Source organism: Felis catus, chromosome C2, assembly GCF_018350175.1.
Source record: "Felis catus isolate Fca126 chromosome C2, F.catus_Fca126_mat1.0, whole genome shotgun sequence".
NCBI lineage: Eukaryota > Metazoa > Chordata > Mammalia > Carnivora > Felidae > Felis > Felis catus.
This window is the reverse complement of record NC_058376.1, coordinates 152,510,130-152,529,411: the sequence shown is the minus strand read 5'-3', so window position 1 is coordinate 152,529,411 and position 19,282 is coordinate 152,510,130. Positions and strand designations below refer to the sequence as shown.

The following is a 19,282-nucleotide window of genomic DNA, read 5'->3' as shown; positions in this document are numbered from 1 at the left end:
ATAGATGGATAGATAGAGGCAAATGATGAAAAAGCTTAAAAATAGGGTATCTGTGTGTTGGAAGGAAGAAGTAGGGTCCTGGTCCTATTTTTCTTGGGGTGCTTCTGGAGATGAGCTGCTCCACTATCACTGGCCAGTTTGATCCCATTCCTCCTTGTACCCCAACCCGTGACACCCCTTACTTTGCGGAGAGATATGAAGGCACGCTCCATGGTTGGGGGGCGTGGGGGGTGTCTCACGTGAACCAGTCATTCCTTGACCATTGCAGGGGACGTTGGAAGAGCCATCAAATTTACCTGAAGAACTTTCTGTCAGAAACATCCTTCCTTATGCCTGCTTCTTACTAAACAGAAGCCTTCCTTGATAGGACAAGGCCAGGCGGTTGTCTGTGAGTCCTTTGGGAGAGTAGAGGAGGTAACACACGTACTCTAGCAGTGAGACAGGCCACTGGGGCCTGGAGGTACCACCTCATTCCCCAGCACCCTGAGGGCCCTTCCAGGATTGGTCCCCTGGTTGCCATGACCTTATGTCCCAGCTCAGCTCTGAACAGCATTGGAAGCCTTTTCTCCCCTGTGGGCAAGTTGCTCAGGACTTTTCAAAGGCCTCTGGAGGAAAGCCCTTTGGAGCAGGGGTTATTTGCCATTTCAGCCTGGACAGCTTCCTCCCAGGCTCTGGGAGTGTGGGCAATGCTGACCAGACTGCCCGAGGCTATGGAGGGTTCCTGACTCCAAAGGCAGGACCTTAACAGCCCCTGATGTCTCCAAGGCCTGCTCAAAGAGCATTATACAGAAGCTGATGTGAATAGTGTCTCTTCATTTCTTCCCTCCCTGGCTTGCCTCTATTTGCAAGCAGAATATCCTTTATTGTAGGGGCGGGGGGTGGGGGGGGGCTATTCAAATATACTTAACATACAGGGTTCTATTAGTTTCAGGTACACGACACAGTGATTCAACAATTCTATACGTTTCTCAGTGCTCATCAAGATACACGTACTCTTTCTTTTTCATCACAAAGGAGATTTTTTATTTGTCACCATTAAATGTCTGAATTTTAAACAGATTCTTACAGGCTCTTACCCATCAGCTCATTCAGCGTTAGCACCGGTCTCATCCCCAGTAACTTCTCCAGAACTACCACCTTCAAACCATGAAGCTTCATGAGCTTTTCCAATTCAAACCTGGGCTTCTTCGGCATTTTTACTTTTCTTTTCTTTTTTTTTTTTTAATTTTTTTAATATTTAGTTTTGAGAGAGAGAGAGTGCGAACAAGGGAGGGGTTGCAGAGAGAGGGAGACACAGAATCGGAAGCAGTCTCCGGGCTCCGAGCTGTCAGCACGGAGCCCGACTCGGGGCCCGAACTCACAAACCTGAGATCATGACCCGAGCTGAAGTCAGACACTTAACCGACTGAGCCACCCAGGTGCCCCAGCATTTTTAGTTTTCTAATGAAGACATCATGGGGTGGATAAATAGACTGACAAGCCTTTTCTGTGTCTTTTCCGATGCTGTCCGGAATCAATTTATTGACCAGTTCTTTCAAGTCATTTGCACCTCTCGGGTCATGATTTCCACCATCTTTTTCTGAACTCGGCGGACCTGTTGGTGCTGAGTGTAAGAGCTCTTCTGAATCTGATTGTTGTTGTTGTTGTTGTTGTTTTTAATAGCAAAACCAACACAAAACAGACAAAGCAAGTAGCCATCAGTAGTCTTGACATCAATATGAGTTTCAATCATAGTCTGTCATTTTTTGACCATGGAGCACACTTTGTCACAGGAAAGATCCATGCCATGGATGTTCGGCAGTTTTTGCCCTGAACGTCCTCAGTAATTAGGTTGAATTTTCTAAATGCAACTTCATCATTCCGCAGATGAGCAGGGCTCACTTCAAAAACACGACCCTGGAGGCCATCAGATGCAATTTCGGTTCCTTGAGTCCTCATGACTACTGTTCTTCCAGGATTTCTTATATTAAATGTAGCTGGTGCTCTCACATCCCACCAATCTTTCTTAGAAAATGGTTCGACCACTTTCTTCGTGGCTGCCTTTTTGCCACCTTTCACAAGGTGCTTATTCTTGCCCACTGCCATGGCGCTGCTCAGGGAGCCAAAGGCCAGGTATGTGTGCCCTGAATCTCCTTTATCTATTTCACCCATCCTTCCACCCACCTTCCCTCTGGCAACTGCCTTTATTGTACAGTTTTTAATGTTCTGGGGCATTTCAGAGGCCTTGGAGAATCTGAAAGCTGTGACCTCTCTTGAGATCATACAACTGTAAACATACAACTGTTTCGCACAGAGGCTCTTAGACCCAGGTTAAGAACCATGGCTTGGCATGGCCTCCTTTACATAGCATGTAAGAAGAAACCGAGGCTGAGGCTTGATTTGAGCTGGGGAATGGTTGTTCTCTTTTAATATACTCTATGGAATATGATTTTGCAATCTCATAATGCCTTGTTAGAGTTTCTTCCTTCATGATTTTGGATTTTGGTTGTGGAATTATAAAATACTGAACTCCTCCTTCCAACCTTCCAACCACAAGAGTGAATAAACTGTAATCTTAAGCTTCAGGTACTCTATTGAGTGCTTAGCAATGGTTCTGTGATCTAGTATTTTCTGTTTACTTAGCAAAGAACAATGCACATGTGTACAATGATGGGCTTAATAAAAGCAGACCCCAGTTCAGATTCTGACCAGAGACTCTGCCCTGCACACCCCTGTCCGCACCCCTGCCCACCGCACACGTGCTGTCTTCCCTCTGTCTCTCTCCTATTTCTCCCAGGGGTTTGTGTTCTGAGTCTCTTGGGCCTGTTCATTGGAGCAGTTGCTACCTCATTTGCGGACTTCCATTTAGAACTTCATGTTAAACCTGGTATTGATTCACACGAGGACTGCCGAAATAATCATGTTTGCATTTTAAGTATCCTTAGTATTGTCAAAGAGTTATTTTAAATAGGCTTAAGTTTGTGGCTGTGCTGGGTATTGTGTTACTTAGAACAGAGCAATCCAGGGTGGGCCGGCTCTCCCCACTGCCCAGGGCAGGAGACGGTGCCAGGCAAGGTGGAAATCACTGCTGCTCAGGACCAGATGGAGCCATGGGCACACATCAAACCCATTACCGCAGCTGTGGAAGAGAGGAGAAACGAAGGTCCAGAGGGAAAGGAGCCGAGGCCGTGGCCTGTGGCCTCTGATTTCACCTCACGTCTGTGGCCCTGCTTTGTGTCCTGTGCTCAGCATCTCCTGCCCAGCAGCCCATCACGGGGCAGCTTACATCCGTGGGTCCAATACAAATCAGTTTCCCCCCAAGTCGCAAGTCCTCTGGGACCACTGGGCTCTCACCTCCTCCCCCTGGTGGCCAGTACTGGTTCCACACCATGTGGCAGGGCTCTAGGCGAGAACTGGAGTTTCTGAGGAGCCCCATTCTCTGGCCAGGCTGCCCTACCTTTTTGTTGTTTAGGCCAGGGAGATGATAAAGAGGTTGGACCGAGATGCTGAAAGTTTAACGATATTCAGAACAGAAAAAAATGTGCTTTCCTGCTTGTGCTTATTTTAAGGAATCAAAGCATACTTCAACATCCTTCACCTAAAACTTTTTTCCAGGGACAGCTGGGTGGCTGTCGGTTAAGTGTCCAACTTCGGTTCAGGTCATGATCTCACGGGTCATGGGTTCAAGCCCCACATTGGGCTCTGTGCTGACAGCTCAGAGCCTGAAGCCTGCTTCAAATTCTGTGTCTCCCTTTCTCTGCTCCTCTCCCGCTCATGCCTGCTTGCTCGCTCTCTCTCTCTCTGCCTCTCTCAAAAATAAATAAACATTAAAAAAAATATGTTTAGCTGTTTTTTCCAATAATAAAAACATTGGTCCAGGCAAACCTTATTCTTTCTAAAGTTTCCAATTTTATATTGTTCTTTCGGATATATTAATTATAATTTCTTTTCTCTCTAGCCCATTAGTAATGCTGATTTTATTGTTCCGGTTGAAATCGATGGAACTATACATCAGGTAAGAAATCGAAGCTAAATCTGAGCTGCAATTAGCATTTTTTGGCAATTACGTTTCCTATGAACTTAATTCTAAATTCCCATTTCATCAACACTTTTATTACTGAATCAAAAGGGAGCAAGCTTTGTAAAATAAATACAGTGATTTCCTGCTTTCTTTTTTTCACTGATGCATTCACTTTATATTGAGTGTATAAGGGAAACTATAATCCATTTGTGGATAGTAGATGTGGTTGCAAGTTGGAATAGTTCTTTGATTTGATTCAGACTTTTAGAAGTTTCCATATCCCCCACTGGCCTAGCTTGATGGTCTAATTAACTTCCTCATGTAATGGCTTTCGGCTACTCTCCTAGCAGGCAAAAGGAAAATGCCACAAGTACCCACTTATGGTGGGATGCTGGGACGAGGTGTCAATTTCCAATACCTGCCACTCCAGACTGATCTTGTCACTCCTACATCATGTTCTCCAGTGGATCTTTAGCAAAATCCCAACCAAAAGGATGTGTGTTTTTGGATCAGGAGACAACTTTGAATAAAGATGCCCTAGTTAATTGGCACGCATCTTTGTTCTGATGGTTTTTTTCCCCTTATCTGCATGAAGCTTCTCCAGGAATAGCTTCATTTATGAACATACTGGAACACTGTGGGAAAACTCCTAGCCTTGGAAGTTGAGGAGTAGGGGCGATTTGTAAGGTTTTCCACGGGGATGGTATGACCCGCTTCTTGTCGACCCAGGGTCTTAAAGGGAGAGTCTCTGGCCTGATTGTGTTTATATCCCGGGAAGGAAAATCTCTCTTGGTGCTTGAGCCATAACAGGATGTCTTTCCTTAACAACACCAGTAGTTTCCTTGGCCCTTGAGGACAGGGTGTCAGAGTTGATGTCTTGGAAATCAGCTGGTCCGACCGTGTCGTTGTCCAGATGGGGAAACTGAGGCTCGGCCAGAGAAAGGGTTGGTGCAAGGTCACATCATGGAAAGAATTCAAATGAGACTTCCAGTCTTTTGCCTCCTGGCCCATGGCTCTTTTCCTGATACCCTGGTCCCTTCCCTTCCCAGGCAGGAGGTCTTGCCAGGAAGCTGGCCCTTGGAAAGGCAGCTTTATTTCTAGTGTCTCCACATGTCATGCTTTTAAAAGCCAGCAGGGAGCCAAAAGACAGGCACTTGGGCATTTAACATTTGCAAAAGCACCAACTGAATTAACTCAGCATCTGAGAAGCAGTTAAGGCTTCATTTATTACCTTGGCTTCTGCTACAAAATAAGGAGACAAAGGAGAGGCTGCCCACTGGCACGGCAGGAATTAGGAGAGAAATTAATCCTTCCTTCTTACCTTGCAACTGTGAGCATGACCCTCAGGGCCTGACCTGCGACGGCCAGCCCACTCTCAAAGGAGCCACCCCGGCTCCCCCAGCCTCCCTCCAGACTGTACTGTGATGCATATGGCGATAGATACTCCAGGGCCCCAGGGGTGGGATCAGAAACCCTCTCTCCTGAGGGAATGAAGCCACAGGCGCCAAGAGGAGGACCAAGGCCCTGGCGAAGGCCGTGGCCTCGTTCAAGTAATCCAGGATAGGCTGTGCAGGTCCCGATGGGCCTATTCTTGGTTACTTGCACGCGGACGCGGGCCTGGACGCCGGCATCCGGGCCCAGGACCTTCCTCTCTGCCAGAGGCACCAACACCAGAGTTCCCAAATCAGTCTCCTGCCCTCTGCATAAGCAGCATTCCCAAGGGGACTGAGGACCACAGGCCGCACCCATGCTCTGGCACCGAGGAGCCTCATGGACAGAGTAGGGGCCTGGAGCTATTGCAGCCACAAGCCCTGCCCCAGCCCCACCCCAGCCTCCCAGCTCCTCACAGCCCTGCTGGCACCCCCGCCACCCGCCTGGCCTCTGGCCCTTCACTCCACCCGCGGCCACAGACCGTGCTTACCCCAGTCTTTCAGTGGGCCACAAGCGTCCCACCGAGTCCTGGCTCTGTGCAGAAATCTTCTGCCGTGCACGCATCCCCTGTGTGGTACAGAGCCCCGTCCCCCCTCTGTGACTCCGTGGGATAGACGGCTGGCGACATCTGCCATTCACGGCCTCACCTGTGCTCCCCCTGACCTGCCTTTCACACTTCCTCTTTCGCCCCTTCGTCTATCCCCCGTCTCTAAAGGGCTGGTCACGAAGGGCTCTGGCCTTGCTCCCACACCCAGGTACTTTCAGGCCAGGTCTCATGCTCCTACCGCTTCCTCTGCCTGGAAGCTTGCTTCTCATCCTTACCCGCCTGGTGGACTCTTGTTCATCCTGCGAGGCCCAGGCCAGATGTTACCTTCTGTGATTCCTTCCCCTTGAGAGGGCAGTTCATTGTCCTTAACTTGTCTCTCTACTACAACTTGGATATGCATGCTCATTTTGATTTGTTCTCGTTTGTATCTGCTCTAGACTGTGAGCTCTTCAAGGGCAAGGCCTGTGTTTTGTTCATGTTTGTAACTTCTTCAGGCTGAGCACAGAGCTGGGGCTCCGTGAATATGAGCTGAATTGAATTTTAATAAGTTCGATTTATTTTAGGGAAGTGGCTAATTTCACATGGAATTTATTCAAGTTTTAATTAGTTCTTCCCTCCTCCCACCTTCCCTATCTTCTCTCACCAGCTTTGCCTTGTCTCCCGTTTCCCGGGTCTCCTCAGATTTGTTCAGGTTCCCCAGTCAGGAGCACAGAGCCACCCAGCCACTCCAGGAAAGCCTCTTCTTTGCCCCCCTCTGCCTGGAGGCCCTCCTGATGGGGCCCTGGGAGTAGGCTGGCGTCACGTCCCCCAAAGTCTATTTCTGTACCGAGCTCAAGTAGAGCCACCTTTGTGGCGTCAAGTGGATGGCTTCCCACACTGACAGGGAAGGCACCTCTCGCCTCTTTGCTGGGCCTGCGCTCCCACCCCAGGCCTTCCTGGCGAGAGAGGTGTTCCAGTCGAGGGTGCGAGGTGGCCGCTTGTCCCAGAGCTGCCAGACACTGGGTCGGGCCTGGACGTCTGAATGGACGGCCCCTGGGCCGTAGCCGGTGTCCACATAGGGCCTGACCCACAACACGTACTGAGAAACACGGGTGAGAGAAGGAGCCGTTTCGCACAAACACGGCACGACCCTTCTACTTACTGGTTCTGAAAATCCCTAAGACCCCCAGAACCGCGGTCAGCTTCCCTTTCCCTCTTCAGAGGAGGGTGCACCAGACTCAGACCGGGAGCCCGGTCTGAGGAGAGTGTGTGCGGCCTAACGTGCCGCATCTGACTGTGTAGCCCTCATACAGTTGGGGTGTCCACACCACCCAGAGAGCTGGGGACAGCGAGCAGTTCCCTTTTAAGGAATTCTTCCTACGTGGGTGTTGGGCCCAGGCCACCCCAGCAGCTGCCATGACTGACCAGCCTGCTGTTTGCTGCCGTTGCAGGTGTACGTCCTGAAGCGGCCCCACGTGGATGAGTTCCTCCAGAGGATGGGCCAGCTCTTTGAGTGTGTGCTCTTTACTGCCAGCTTGGCCAAGGTACGTCCTGCTCCCAGCTGGGCTCCCCCAGCCCCTCCACCCTGACCCCCTGTCTGCCAGGCAGCCAGCCCTCTGTTAAGGTGTGGGAAGCTGTTTCCATGGTGACAGTTTCCCACCCCAGATGGGATGGATGCAGGCCACGTGCGCCGCGCCAGCCTGAAAGGCTTCTGGGTTATTACCATGGTGACAGGGAGCCTTTGGAACAAATGCTCCGTGAAGTTGCTGCCTGCAGCCGCCTCAAGCTGGATGTCCACAGACCAGGAAATCAGTGTGTCCCGTGTAACTGGGAAAGGGCATCTGCCCCTCGGCTGTTGACTGGCAGACCCCTGCTAGGGGCTCAAGCCTTTGCGTCCTCCATTGGCTTACACAGGTTTGGGGAAGGATAAGTGTCCAAGACTTAGCCACAGGCACGGGCCAGAGGAGGGTTCTGACTGCCCTAGTGAGCCATGTGATCTCGGACAAGTGACTTCACTTGTCTTGACTCCATTTCTTCTAGAAATTGGGGATGATTTCCTCTACCACATGGGGTGGATCAAATGAAATAATACTTGTAAAGGGCAGAGCGTCGTGCTTGACTCATTCAGCAAACGTTCCTGGAGCACCTGTTGTGCTCCATATGCCCTGCGGGCACTGTCACGTGGTAAGTCTCCTGGTGCTCAGGGTTTAATTATCATAATTATTAATGGTGACAAAATAATCCACATGTTTTGGCCTTATAGCTTGGTATGAATCTTTGACCCAGCGTCTCCACTGGCTCTAACCAAAGAGAGTGGTTTCTTTGCCCTTCCCCACTGTTTAAAGGGAGTAGCAGGTGCATAGGACGACCCACCCCCACCCCCGTATGGTTATGTCTGCCCTTTCACAGGTGTGCTGAGGTGCTGCGCCTCAGGTGGAGAAGGCGGGCCCCACTCCTCGGAGGAGATCCTTGCCATGACCACCCCTCAAATCCTGACTCTGATGGGGCCAGCGCCATCATTTGTTGGTGGCACCACCAGCGTCCCCGTGGGCACCTTGGGGACTCTGAAGTGGCCCCAGAGATGAGCTTTGTGGGGCGCAGGTTAGCAATCTGCTCATCTCCAGACCTGCTGCAAGGACTCTCCCCTTCCCCACCCCCTACAATGTCCTGGCTCGGGGTGGCTCCCTTCTCCTCTGCGTGCCGGGGACTCTGACCCCAGGTGCCCAGACATACCGCTTTGCCAGACGGGGCATTCCTGGTCTGAATCATGTCTCAGTCACGGCTGAGATGAGAGGGAGCCCCACCTGCACAACGTTCTGCCAGACTCATTGGCAGGCCTTAGGGCATGAGCTCGGTAGAAAGGGAATCCAAAACCTAGGCCTCACTTTGGCTTACGAAAAAGAGCATGGCCTCGGGGAAGACATAATCTTCCCCAGTGGGCGCTCTTTCGCATGAATGGCACCAAGACGAACCGTAGCGTGGATGGGTCTCCTGGCGGGGCTCTGGGGCACCGAGGAGCCTGAAGCGACAACTGCAGAAGTAACAAACAGGAAGATGACACCGGTGTGGTAGATTAAGAATTGGGGGGTGGGGGTTAGGAGGGCGTTTGGGGGGGAAGCGGGCAAAATTGAAACACTCTTTCTCGGCAGTAGTCGCCAGCGCTTAAACATCCTTGTTCAGTCTCTTCCTGGACGTCTCCCACCTGCGCCTCCACCTGTCTCTCCAGTCCTTCCCTCACTGCTACTCCAGCCTGGCTCAGCTGAGTCGGCTCCCAAGTGCAGCCTTCCGGCCCTTTCCTCCCTGATGCACAAGCTCTGCAGACAGGTGGGCGCTCCCCGGTTCTTGGCTCTGGGCTCAGCTCCCAGCCAGCACCATTGGTGCCGTGGACCTCCTGGCCCACAGCCCAGAAACCCACAGGAGCCCTGAGCTGATGTCAGAGCCCTTCTACGTCTGTTTCCTCATCTAAGTTTCCTTTTTGATTCGTTCACCCAACAGATACTTGCTTAGAACCTCCTGTGTGTCAGACTCTGTACTAGGCACTGGGGATACGGCAGAGAACAAAGGAGACAAAGCCCCTGCCCTCATGAAGCTTACATTCTCCACATTTACCTCTAAGGCCTGGAGCCCCCAGACTCAGACGTTCTCTTGAAGGATGTATGCCACTGCCAGTGTTCACAATTATGCGGAAATTAATCACTATTTCCACCTAGAGTCAGCCTCCTAGTACCGGTGGGTACTGCCCTTTCCAGCGGAAAACTGCAGTGCCTGCCTGGTCAGCAGGAAATGGCCTGCTCCTGGACTCTGCCCCCTCGGGATGTGTCTGGGGAAAGGAGGACATTGCCACAGAGGTAGAGCTGCTGCCCGTAGGTCCGTAGCCCCACATCCTGCAACTGGCTGGCATTTCTCTGCACCCCGGGGGCTGCTGTGCATTCTGGGTACTTCCTGCCTCCCTGGCAGAGTTGCTGGTCTTTGTGCTGTCACCTCTCTTTCACTTCCAGCCCCAGCCACTCAATGGGAACCCCGTCTTCTCGACATCTTCATTTATGAAGATTTTCCCTCAGGGATGACCTCTTTATTTCTTTATCCGGTTCAGCTTGCTTTGGGAAAATCCCCCAGGCCATGAGAGAAGGCCAAATATGGTGAGCCCCACACTCCCTCCCATAAAACTCGTGGGTTCTGCGGGGCACCTGGGTGACTCAGTCAGTTGAGTTTCTGACTCTTGATTTCGGCTCAGGCCGTGATCCCGGGATGGTGGAACTGAGCCCCGCATCAGGCTCTATACTGAGCATAGAGCCTGCTTGGGATTCTCTCTTTCCCCTTCTCCGTCTCTCTCTCTCTCTCACTGAAAAAGCAAAACAAAGTTGAAAAAAACCTCCTGGGCTTCAAGCTGGGCCAGACCAGCTCCTCAGAGAGCATGTGTAGGAGGCAGTGTGGCCTCATGCCACACAAGCCAAATGCAGAATCTACTCATTCGTTCGGTGACAAAACTAGTGTTTACTGAGCCCCCACCATGAGGTGGGCACGGTGCAAGGTGCCCGGGACATCCTGGTGAACACGCCAGACAAGGCCTGCGCTCTGGCCAGAGAAGAGAAAATCCGGTAATCCCCGGGGGTGGTGAGCTCTGTGAAGGAAGCCACCGTGAGACCCCGGTAGCCAGAAAGGGAGGTATCGGTGGCTCCACGTGGGTGGTAAGGAAAGCCAAGACCCAAAAGGCGAAGGGACAGAAGGAGAAGTTTGTGCAGAGACCTGAGGAGGGAATGTTGCGTGCGGAGGGAGCACTGGTGCAGGGGTTCTGACCACGTTCAAGGCCAGTGCGGCTCGGGTGACGAGCTGGAGCTGAGCGGGGGCACCCATCACGTAGCCGTGGCCGTGCGGGACAGGGCGGGCCCCGAGGAGTGCGGGCCTTACTCCAGGGCCAGTGGGTCCGCGGCGGGGTGTCGTCAGCAGGGGTCAGCTGCGTGGGCTGCAAAGGAGACGCAAGGGGGAGCGGGCAGGCCCTTTGGGAGGCTCACGCAGCTGGCCCAGGCAGAGGTTACACACACCGGGAGCCGGGCGGCATACGCACAGATGCAGGTGGATTCAAGATACTCTTGGTGGCAGAACCGCCAAGAACTTCTGACGGACTGGATATGAGAAGTGAGAGAAGTTGAAGCGGCCAGGCTGTCTTACACACGTGGAGAGGAAAGCGAGCAGGATCCTAAAACATGTCCAGTTATGTGAACCCCTGTCTGGAAAAGTAATGTGGATCTTGCTGCAGTGGGGCAGGTCTCTGGGCTCTTCCAGGCGCCCGGCCTTCACCACGACTCCCGCTTTCCAGTACGCAGACCCCGTGGCCGACCTGCTGGACCGCTGGGGCGTGTTCCGGGCCCGGCTCTTCAGAGAATCGTGCGTCTTCCATCGTGGCAACTACGTGAAAGACCTGAGTCGCCTGGGCCGGGAGCTGAGCAAAGTGATCATCGTGGACAATTCTCCGGCCTCCTACATCTTCCATCCTGAGAACGCAGTAAGTAGTCCCGGGGGAGAGCACGGGTCGGGGCCATCCAGCTTCGCCTTCGTGCTCTCAAGCATCTGCACCAGCTCTCTTGGCCTGGCCTTGGTGAAACCCCAGCTCTGCCACTTAGCAGTTGCGTGACACTGACCCAGTTCGTTCACCTCACTGAGCCTTAGTTGCCTCGTCCACCAAATGGGAATTCTGGGGGCGCTGACCCATAGGAGGGTTGGAGGATCGAGCGTGGCAGAGCGTGGAAAGCACTTGGAACAGTGCCTGTGATGGGTGAGTGCTCAGTGGGGCTGCATCTTAGCGTTGTTAATGTTCCTGAGAAGGGTTCCGTCGCGAACCTCCTGGAGCTGGCTCATGGCTCCCGTAGATTCAAAAGGCCTGGCTACCTCTTCAGCGGAAGACGTTCTTAAACAAGAATGAATGAAACACCTCGATAAAGGCCTTCAGACAAGCCTGCCAAGCCTTCCCACCTCACAATGATGTCTGAAAAGTATACAGTGGGGACACCTCCTACCTAAAACTCCCCGGGGTGTGACAGTCCCCAGTGCCTGCTCACTGGGTGCAGCATGACTGTCCAAGCAAGAGAGACATGCTCTCCCACCTCCCGTCCTACGTTTCCAGGGAAAGGGAGGTCAGCCAACCCCGCTGGTGACTGCCAGCCATCAGCAGGACCGCCACACTGGCCCTCAGCTCAGGCAGCCTTTCCCGGAGAGCAGGCTTCCTCCCGAGCCTGGGCTTCTCACACTAAACAAAAGGCCCCCCCAGTGTCCTTTCCTTGAATCCAGAGCTCTGTGGCTCCCCATATAGCAAAGAACTGAGTTCAAGCTAGATTCAGTTAGTGAGTAATGATTATTTGAGTAAACGTTCCAAATTTATTATATTTACATGCATTCATTATAGTGAGTTAATCAAATTCATCCTAATGCATTTTGTCATGTGTCTCTTAACAGATAAGGATTACTTCTTAATACAATCACAATTCCATTATCCCATCTGACAGAGCTAACAGTTTCTTAATACTCTCTAATATCCAGACCGTGTTCATATTTTCCTTATCATCTCGAAATGCCCTGCATTTGGACTGTTTGAGTCAGAACCAAGCAAGGTCCATGCACTGCTTTGGTTAATAATGCGTATAATCTTAACAATTCTCCCCCCCCTCCCTTTTTCTTCCGTCCTGTTTACTGGTTGAAGAAAGTCTAGTTATTTGTCTTACAGAAATGTCCTCTCTTCTGGATTTGTCTAGTTGCAGCCTCGTGCTGTTTTCCCATGTTTCCCTTGAACAAGTACTTAGAGCACTACTGCCTGATTCAGTGCAGGTCAGTTTTGTTTTTTCAAGAACAGATCACAGGTGGTATTGTGTACTTAGTATGCTGTCACATCAGGAGGCATATCATGTCGGGCTGTCCCACTTTTAAAGACTTCAAATTGATCTTTGGAGTCAGGTGTTGTTCGCCTGATCCTACTGTTTTTAAATTTCCCATCAACCTTTGACCTAGAAATTGAGCGGTCGTTGATGATCATTGCCTACATCAACTATTTCATTAAGAATTGCGAAATGGCGATTTCTAAATTCTATCATTCTTTCCACATGTGTTGGCCAGAACTCCCCCCGACCTTTTTTTGTTTAAATCGAATTTGCCCTCGTCGACTACTTGATTACCCTAAATTCCGTTTGAATGTTTGAATCGGGAAGTCAGGGTAATGTCTTGGTTCTTTTTCTTTAATTCTTTAATCTTCAGAGTAATGAGTCGATGGTCTAGCAGCTTCCAAAAGTAGCCAGTGAATTTTGGAAGAGGGGGGCATTATGATGAACTCAAGCGTTTTTCATTGTTATAACTTAATACATTTATTATTCTTTTGTATGCTCAAATGTTCGTTCACCTTTGGACAGCGGACATCCCTTCAAATAACAATAGTCTTTGAAAGCTTCCTGCTTCTGGTGCAACAAGATATTCCAGGCTCGTCTTGTCCGTTTCTTACCCCCACCCTGGAATCAACCACTTTTCTATAGAGCCTTGTTCCTATTCGTGGGAATGGGATTGAGAGACCACAGTTTAGATGGACTCTCATTGTTGCTGAGATGTCCTTTGCTTCTGGCCTTTTATACTAGACAGAGCTAACATATATATATTTTTAGAATTAAAATTAAATCATAAATTCATATTGTTTTTCCAGTTCAGTGTTATAACAGTTTTTATTTAGTTTCTTTGGTTTTATTTTTGTATTTGTATCTCCTTCTCTTGTGCTGAAATTCTGGGTTCCTAAATACATTAACACTTCATTACATATTTGACTTATTCTACAGTATATGTTTAATAGTTTCCAAATAGAGTACTAATATTATTACCACTACTAAGACAATTGCACGCACTTAGGGTGTCTTTGAGAAATGTACGGACAGAACACTACGTTTTAAAATCACTTGAAATAATTCTCGGTGTGGTTATGTCACCAAGTTTATATGCACCTTGGGTTCATTTTTTATTGCTTTCTTTTCTTAATGGTTTAATTTTATTTCAATTATGTAACACATTTCCATGATTCCAACATCAAAGCTACCAACAGAGATAAATTTGGAGAAGTCTTGTGTCCATGTCTGCCTTCTCCCTCTTTCCTGCCCTTCCCCCAGGAGTAGTCATTTTTTTGTTAATCCTTACCTTGTTTATATATTTTTTTTATTTTGAGAGAGAGAGAGAGAAAACACAAGTGGGGGAGGGGCATAGAGAGAAAGAAAGAGAACCCCAAGCAAGCTCCATGCTGTCAGCACAGAGCCCAATGTGGGGCTCAGTCCCACGAACCATGAGATCATGACCTGAGCTGAAACCAAGTTGGATGCTTATCCGACTGAGCCACCCAGGCACCCCTATTTTTTTTTAATTTTTTTTTTCAACGTTTATTTATTTTTGGGACAGAGAGAGACAGAGCATGAACGGGGGAGGGGCAGAGAGAGAGGGAGACACAGAATCGGAAACAGGCTCCAGGCTCTGAGCCATCAGCCCAGAGCCTGACGTGGGGCTCGAACTCACGGACCGCGAGATCGTGACCTGGCTGAAGTCGGACGCTTAACCGACTGCGCCACCCAGGCGCCCCTGCCTATTTTTTAATTATACAATGAATCGTTTCGTTTCTGAGCAGTCCTTCAAAAGGGCCCAAAATGTTACTTTTGTGAACTCCTTCGCTTTCCCCAAATTCCTTTTTACATCTCTTCTTTTGCACCGCTGGCTGCTACCCATTACCACCACCACCCCCCACGTCTAAAACTAAGGGAAAATCCTGTCTGTGCCCAGAGCTCAGACTGTCCTGAAATTTTATACTTCTCCTTTTAACCGATCGCTGCTAAGGATGGGAGGAAATTCTCTGCTTTTGGCTGCGCGGCACAGTCGGAAGCCTCGCCGTGCCCGGTTTGTGGGCTCCGTGGTGTCAGTGGCCGGCAGGTAGCTGTGGCTCCAAGTGCTCTGAGGGGTAAGGAGCTGTTGGACGCAGTGGAAAGAGCTTTTGAAACTGGCAGGTGGCAAGGCCAGCTCTCATACACTCCGCGCCGTGGCCACCTTTTCTGTGGCAGGAGAGCAAAACAAGCAGACGCACACACCCTGACATTTACACTTCACTTAAAAAGCAAACACTGAACTCTGCCTTCTTCCTGAACCAGGTAGCTCTGGATCCACCTTAGTTGGGACGGGAGAGAACAAACAAGATGGTGACGATGATGCTTTTTAGACACCCGTCCTCCTTACCAAAGAAAATGCCAAACGTGCGGGCACCAGTCGGGCTAGGAGCTGCCCCCGGTGCCGGGCACGGTTCAGCTGCCCCCTCCACACCCTGTCTTCCAGGTGCCCGTGCAGTCCTGGTTCGATGACATGACGGACACAGAGCTGCTGGACCTCATCCCCTTCTTCGAGGGCTTGAGCCGGGAAGACGACGTGTACAGCATGCTGCACAGACTCTGTGACAGGTAGCGCCGGCCTCCGCCCGCCCCGCCCATGCGCTCCGGGACCTCGGCCTCGGGGACCTGCCTGGAGCGAGGACACTCCGTGCTCCAGGCCGCGAGGTCAAAGTGGCCATACCTACCTGTTTTATTTTTTAAGAACAGAAACACTATTTTAAGATGAACTCTTTTAACAGATTTCATAAAGGGACATGCATTTTACGGTATTTGCTTTTCTTAAAACATACCAAAAAGAAAAAAATGGAAAAAAAAAAAAAAAAAGAAAAAGCTTGATATCTATCGGACTTCCTTTCAACTGCCCATCCCCCCTTCCAAGCAGACAACCGGTCCCTTTCTATCCCAGCTCGGAGCAGCTGACCCAACTCAGAATCTCTTTCCTACAGGATGAAGTGCCTTTTTGAATGTTATTTTAAGCTGAGAGTTAATTTTTCTACACGACATATTTCCAGACATCTTTTAGTCTTTTATTGTCTTAGATTCTCTAAGAAGACAACTACGACAATTTTCTAGAACCTGGGGGGGGCGGGGCGGCTAGGGCTGGAGGTGAGTCATAGAAGCCTGTCTCCCAACAGGTGTGACCGCCCAGACGCCCTGTGGCATGTTGTAGGGCCGGGCTCCCGACAGGAGTCGCGGCGACCACGGCGGCGCCTCCATTCGTTACTGACCCAGTTTGGAATGTATCTGCAGTTGTGCGGCTCGGCCCTTTAGGGAACGACAGCTTCTTTTATGTTATTGCTATTGTTTCCGATGGGGACACGTTTGTCTTGAGGTCCCAGTCTCCCCCCCTTGAAAAGTGGCATCGTCACTTCTGCTCCCACACGACTGCCGTACTCCTGTGTGTTTTCTGTTGTGTCGTCGTCGTTCTGGGTAGAGCAGTTACCAGAAACGCTGAAACCCTTGGATATTTAAAAAAAAAAAACAAACAAACAACCTGTTGATTGATTTTTTAAAAAATGTTTTCCTTTCCAAAAGCTGGATACACACGGAGCTGTTTGGGAAATTTCTTTGCTGCTATTGCGCTGCCACCAAATGGAATTGACCAGCGGCTGTTACACTGTTCTTTGCCACTGTGCCTATGCTCAGAATCTGCTCACTGCTAAGCTGCAGACTCGGACAGGGTCAGAAACGTAGGTGTCCCGCCCCACCGCAGGACTGCACCAAGAGTCCCCCTTGCCCGGCTCTGGCCATGGGAGTTCAGAAGGGAACAAAGACAAAGGGGCCAGCGCGCCACACGGGCGTGGTGTTGGTTTCCGACTGCAGTCGACATCAGAGACCGTGATGAGCCGACCGTTCTCTCTCGAGAACCCGTGGCCTCCCCCAGCCACCCCGCTGACGTGGCCCAAGTCCCCTCTTGGTCTTCTCTTTTGAAGCACAGCCTGGGGTTGGGGAAACCTGTCCAGAGGTGGAACCCCTCGCCCCGAGCCAGGGAGAGGAAGGGTGCCCTCCCCGGGCCGGGGCTTCCTCTGCAGCCTTTCCCAGTGACAAGACAGTCTATAAAGTATTGCTCTTAAAAGTAATTTAGAAGAACCCTTTCGTGTCGGCACCATTGCCTTAGTCCTCTGTGGGTCGGGCCTCCGCCAGAGTTCTGGTGGAAGCGACTGGCGCTAGCAAGTGTGGAAATGGGGGTCGAAGTAAAATTTTGTTCTCGCTTTCGTTCACAAGATAACGAAGCCAGCTGCCAATCGTGTCCTCCCAACAGCACTTTGGGCCGCGGACTGCCGTGCATTCAGAAGAGAAATAAGTGTTCGGGGGTAACCGGGTCCCCCAGCTTTCTGAGTGTGCAGAATCCAGTAACCCACATGCCAGTTAAAGTAGAAACAGCCCCTTGCTCGCATCAGCACAGACCACGGCAGTTCCACGGCGGATCTGCACACGCCATAACCCTTGATCTGGAAAACTAGTCATTAAGTCAACCCGCTGCCTTAAATGTCTCGAATGTTGCAGTCCAGTGTCTGTCGTGTGTTGCAATCCACACAGAAATCGGTCCTGGTGAGAGCCCCAGACCCTCAGCCATGCCCTCTTCTCTGCTGGCACCATGAGGTCTTCTCTGGAACAGGGGGCAGAGAGGACGAAGTTCTAGAGTATTTCAGGGGAATCGGACCTAGGAACAGTGTCCCACTTCTCAGAGACGGAGTGAAGACACTGGCAAGCTTGAGCCAAACACTGCACCTAGTAGTTCTTGAAACCGTGAGCACCATTGCACGATTGTGGGGGATGGAGCCCGGTTCCTGCCATCACAGGACACAGAGTGTCTCGGGAAGGGGGGGCCAGCAGACCCCCCCCCGCCGAGGGTTCTGGATTCTGTGCACCTTATTTGACCACACTCCAAAATTCCATTTTTGTTTTAACCCTCGATTCTGCTTTGTGTACATAACCAGAATATCTAGATCTCTCTCTATATTTTTAATCATCTACATGTAAATGAAGCAATAGAATTCTAACATAAGGCCAAGAAATGAGATGAATGTTTGGGGTTTATGTTTTTTAAGGTAAATACGGGTATTGTTTTTAATTATTACCTTTTATTAAATTGTGGGCTTTAAAACCTAATGAACCCTATTAGCTATTTCTCTGTGCCATATTGCTTCCCATGTTACCAAAATACCCACCCACCCCCACCCACCCCCCCCCGCCCCAACTCTTCAACCAAAAGAGAAACCCGACCTCCTGAGTCTCCACGGCCCTTTTGGTACCAGGTTAATATATAGTCTCCTGGACAAGTATTTTTTACATTAAGATCTGGGACGAGATATGTTGGGTTGTGGACTCCGCCCCGGTGATGTTATGGCGTCTCTGGCCGGGCCTTGAGCGGAGGTGCCCAGGCATCCGAGGTTGTCACTGCTCTGTCTTCCGTTGTTCGGGAATCCTCTGTGTTGGTCTGCGGTTTCACACATTAGCTGTTTGTAAACCATGTATCTGTATCCCAAGGAGGAACACCACCTGTCACAACCCATGGTTGGCGGGGAAGCTCCTTTGACACAGTGCAGTTTTGATGAGGTGACTTTGGAGACGTGAGGCCCTGATGACACTGACTGGTCATGGTTGCAGCATTTGAACTGCTGGTCTGGAAAAAGAAATCTGTAAGTCTATATAACCTGGCAACATCGAAGACCCTCTATTTTAAAGACGGCCCTCTGATAAAATCTAGAACCACACAGCCCTATAGGGTCAAACACTCGTGACGTTTGTGCCTCTGCTTTCAAAGGTGCTGTGATGGGCAGTTGGCATGCCAGGGTTCGAGAAGAGAGTGGATGGCTTGACGTGCTTGCAGTTACCCGAGCAAAAGCCACTGGCTGCCTCTGCTCCTCTCTCGCTGTAAATTTGATGGGGTCTGTTCCTGTTCGTTCTCCAGGGAGCTTCTCTGCAGACTAACACCCCCCTCCCCCCACCCGTAGTGGAGATTCTGGTGCCTGGGTAGTCGTGGATTTCTGTTGGACATTTGAATGTGATAAACAAGCCAGCGTTACTTGGGAAATACTACATGTGGAATGTGCACGTTTCCAGGGGCGAGCCTTGTCCGTCGAGAGGTTTGCAATGATTTCCTTCCTGCCAAAAATAAACACGTGAAACTGCGCCCTCTTGTGGATGGACTGCTTCTCCGGCGCCGGCGTCTCTTCCCCCTCTCTGTTCCCTCCCCCTGCGCGGCCTCAAGCCAGCGCCTCGGGGCTCCTGGGGCCCCAGCTTGGGCAGAGACGGGGTGCGGGGGGGGGGGGGGAGGGCGGGCTGCAGCAGCCCCAGGGGTCATGCACCATGACCCCAGGGGAGGCTGGAAAACCGTCCCGCCCAGTGTTAAGCCCCCTGGTGGCGTCTCCCCAGTCGGAAGCAGTGTGGCTCCCCCTGTGGCTCCCGGCTTCCACAAGCAGAGAGAACCACAGC

General features: G+C 50.8%; 1 protein-coding gene and 1 pseudogene across 5 annotated transcripts in view; one reads left to right on the top strand and one right to left on the bottom strand.

Annotated features, from left to right (window-relative positions):
* Positions 1-18,979, top strand: part of CTDSPL (CTD small phosphatase like) — a 121,298-nt gene extending 102,319 nt beyond the window's left edge. For 2 of the 5 annotated variants that reach the window (XM_023260745.2, XM_023260744.2), the window contains 5 exons: positions 3,938-3,994; positions 7,409-7,501; positions 11,275-11,460; positions 15,291-15,412; positions 16,379-18,979. In XM_023260745.2, coding sequence (XP_023116513.2) covers positions 3,938-3,994; positions 7,409-7,501; positions 11,275-11,460; positions 15,291-15,412; positions 16,379-16,445 — 525 coding nt within the window. In that variant the 3' untranslated portion in view covers positions 16,446-18,979. The other 3 variants (XM_023260747.2, XM_023260746.2, XM_023260748.2) reach the window with 2 other exon arrangements.
* Positions 328-2,119, bottom strand: LOC123379813 (annotated as a pseudogene).
* Positions 18,980-19,282: the final 303 nt, after the last annotated feature.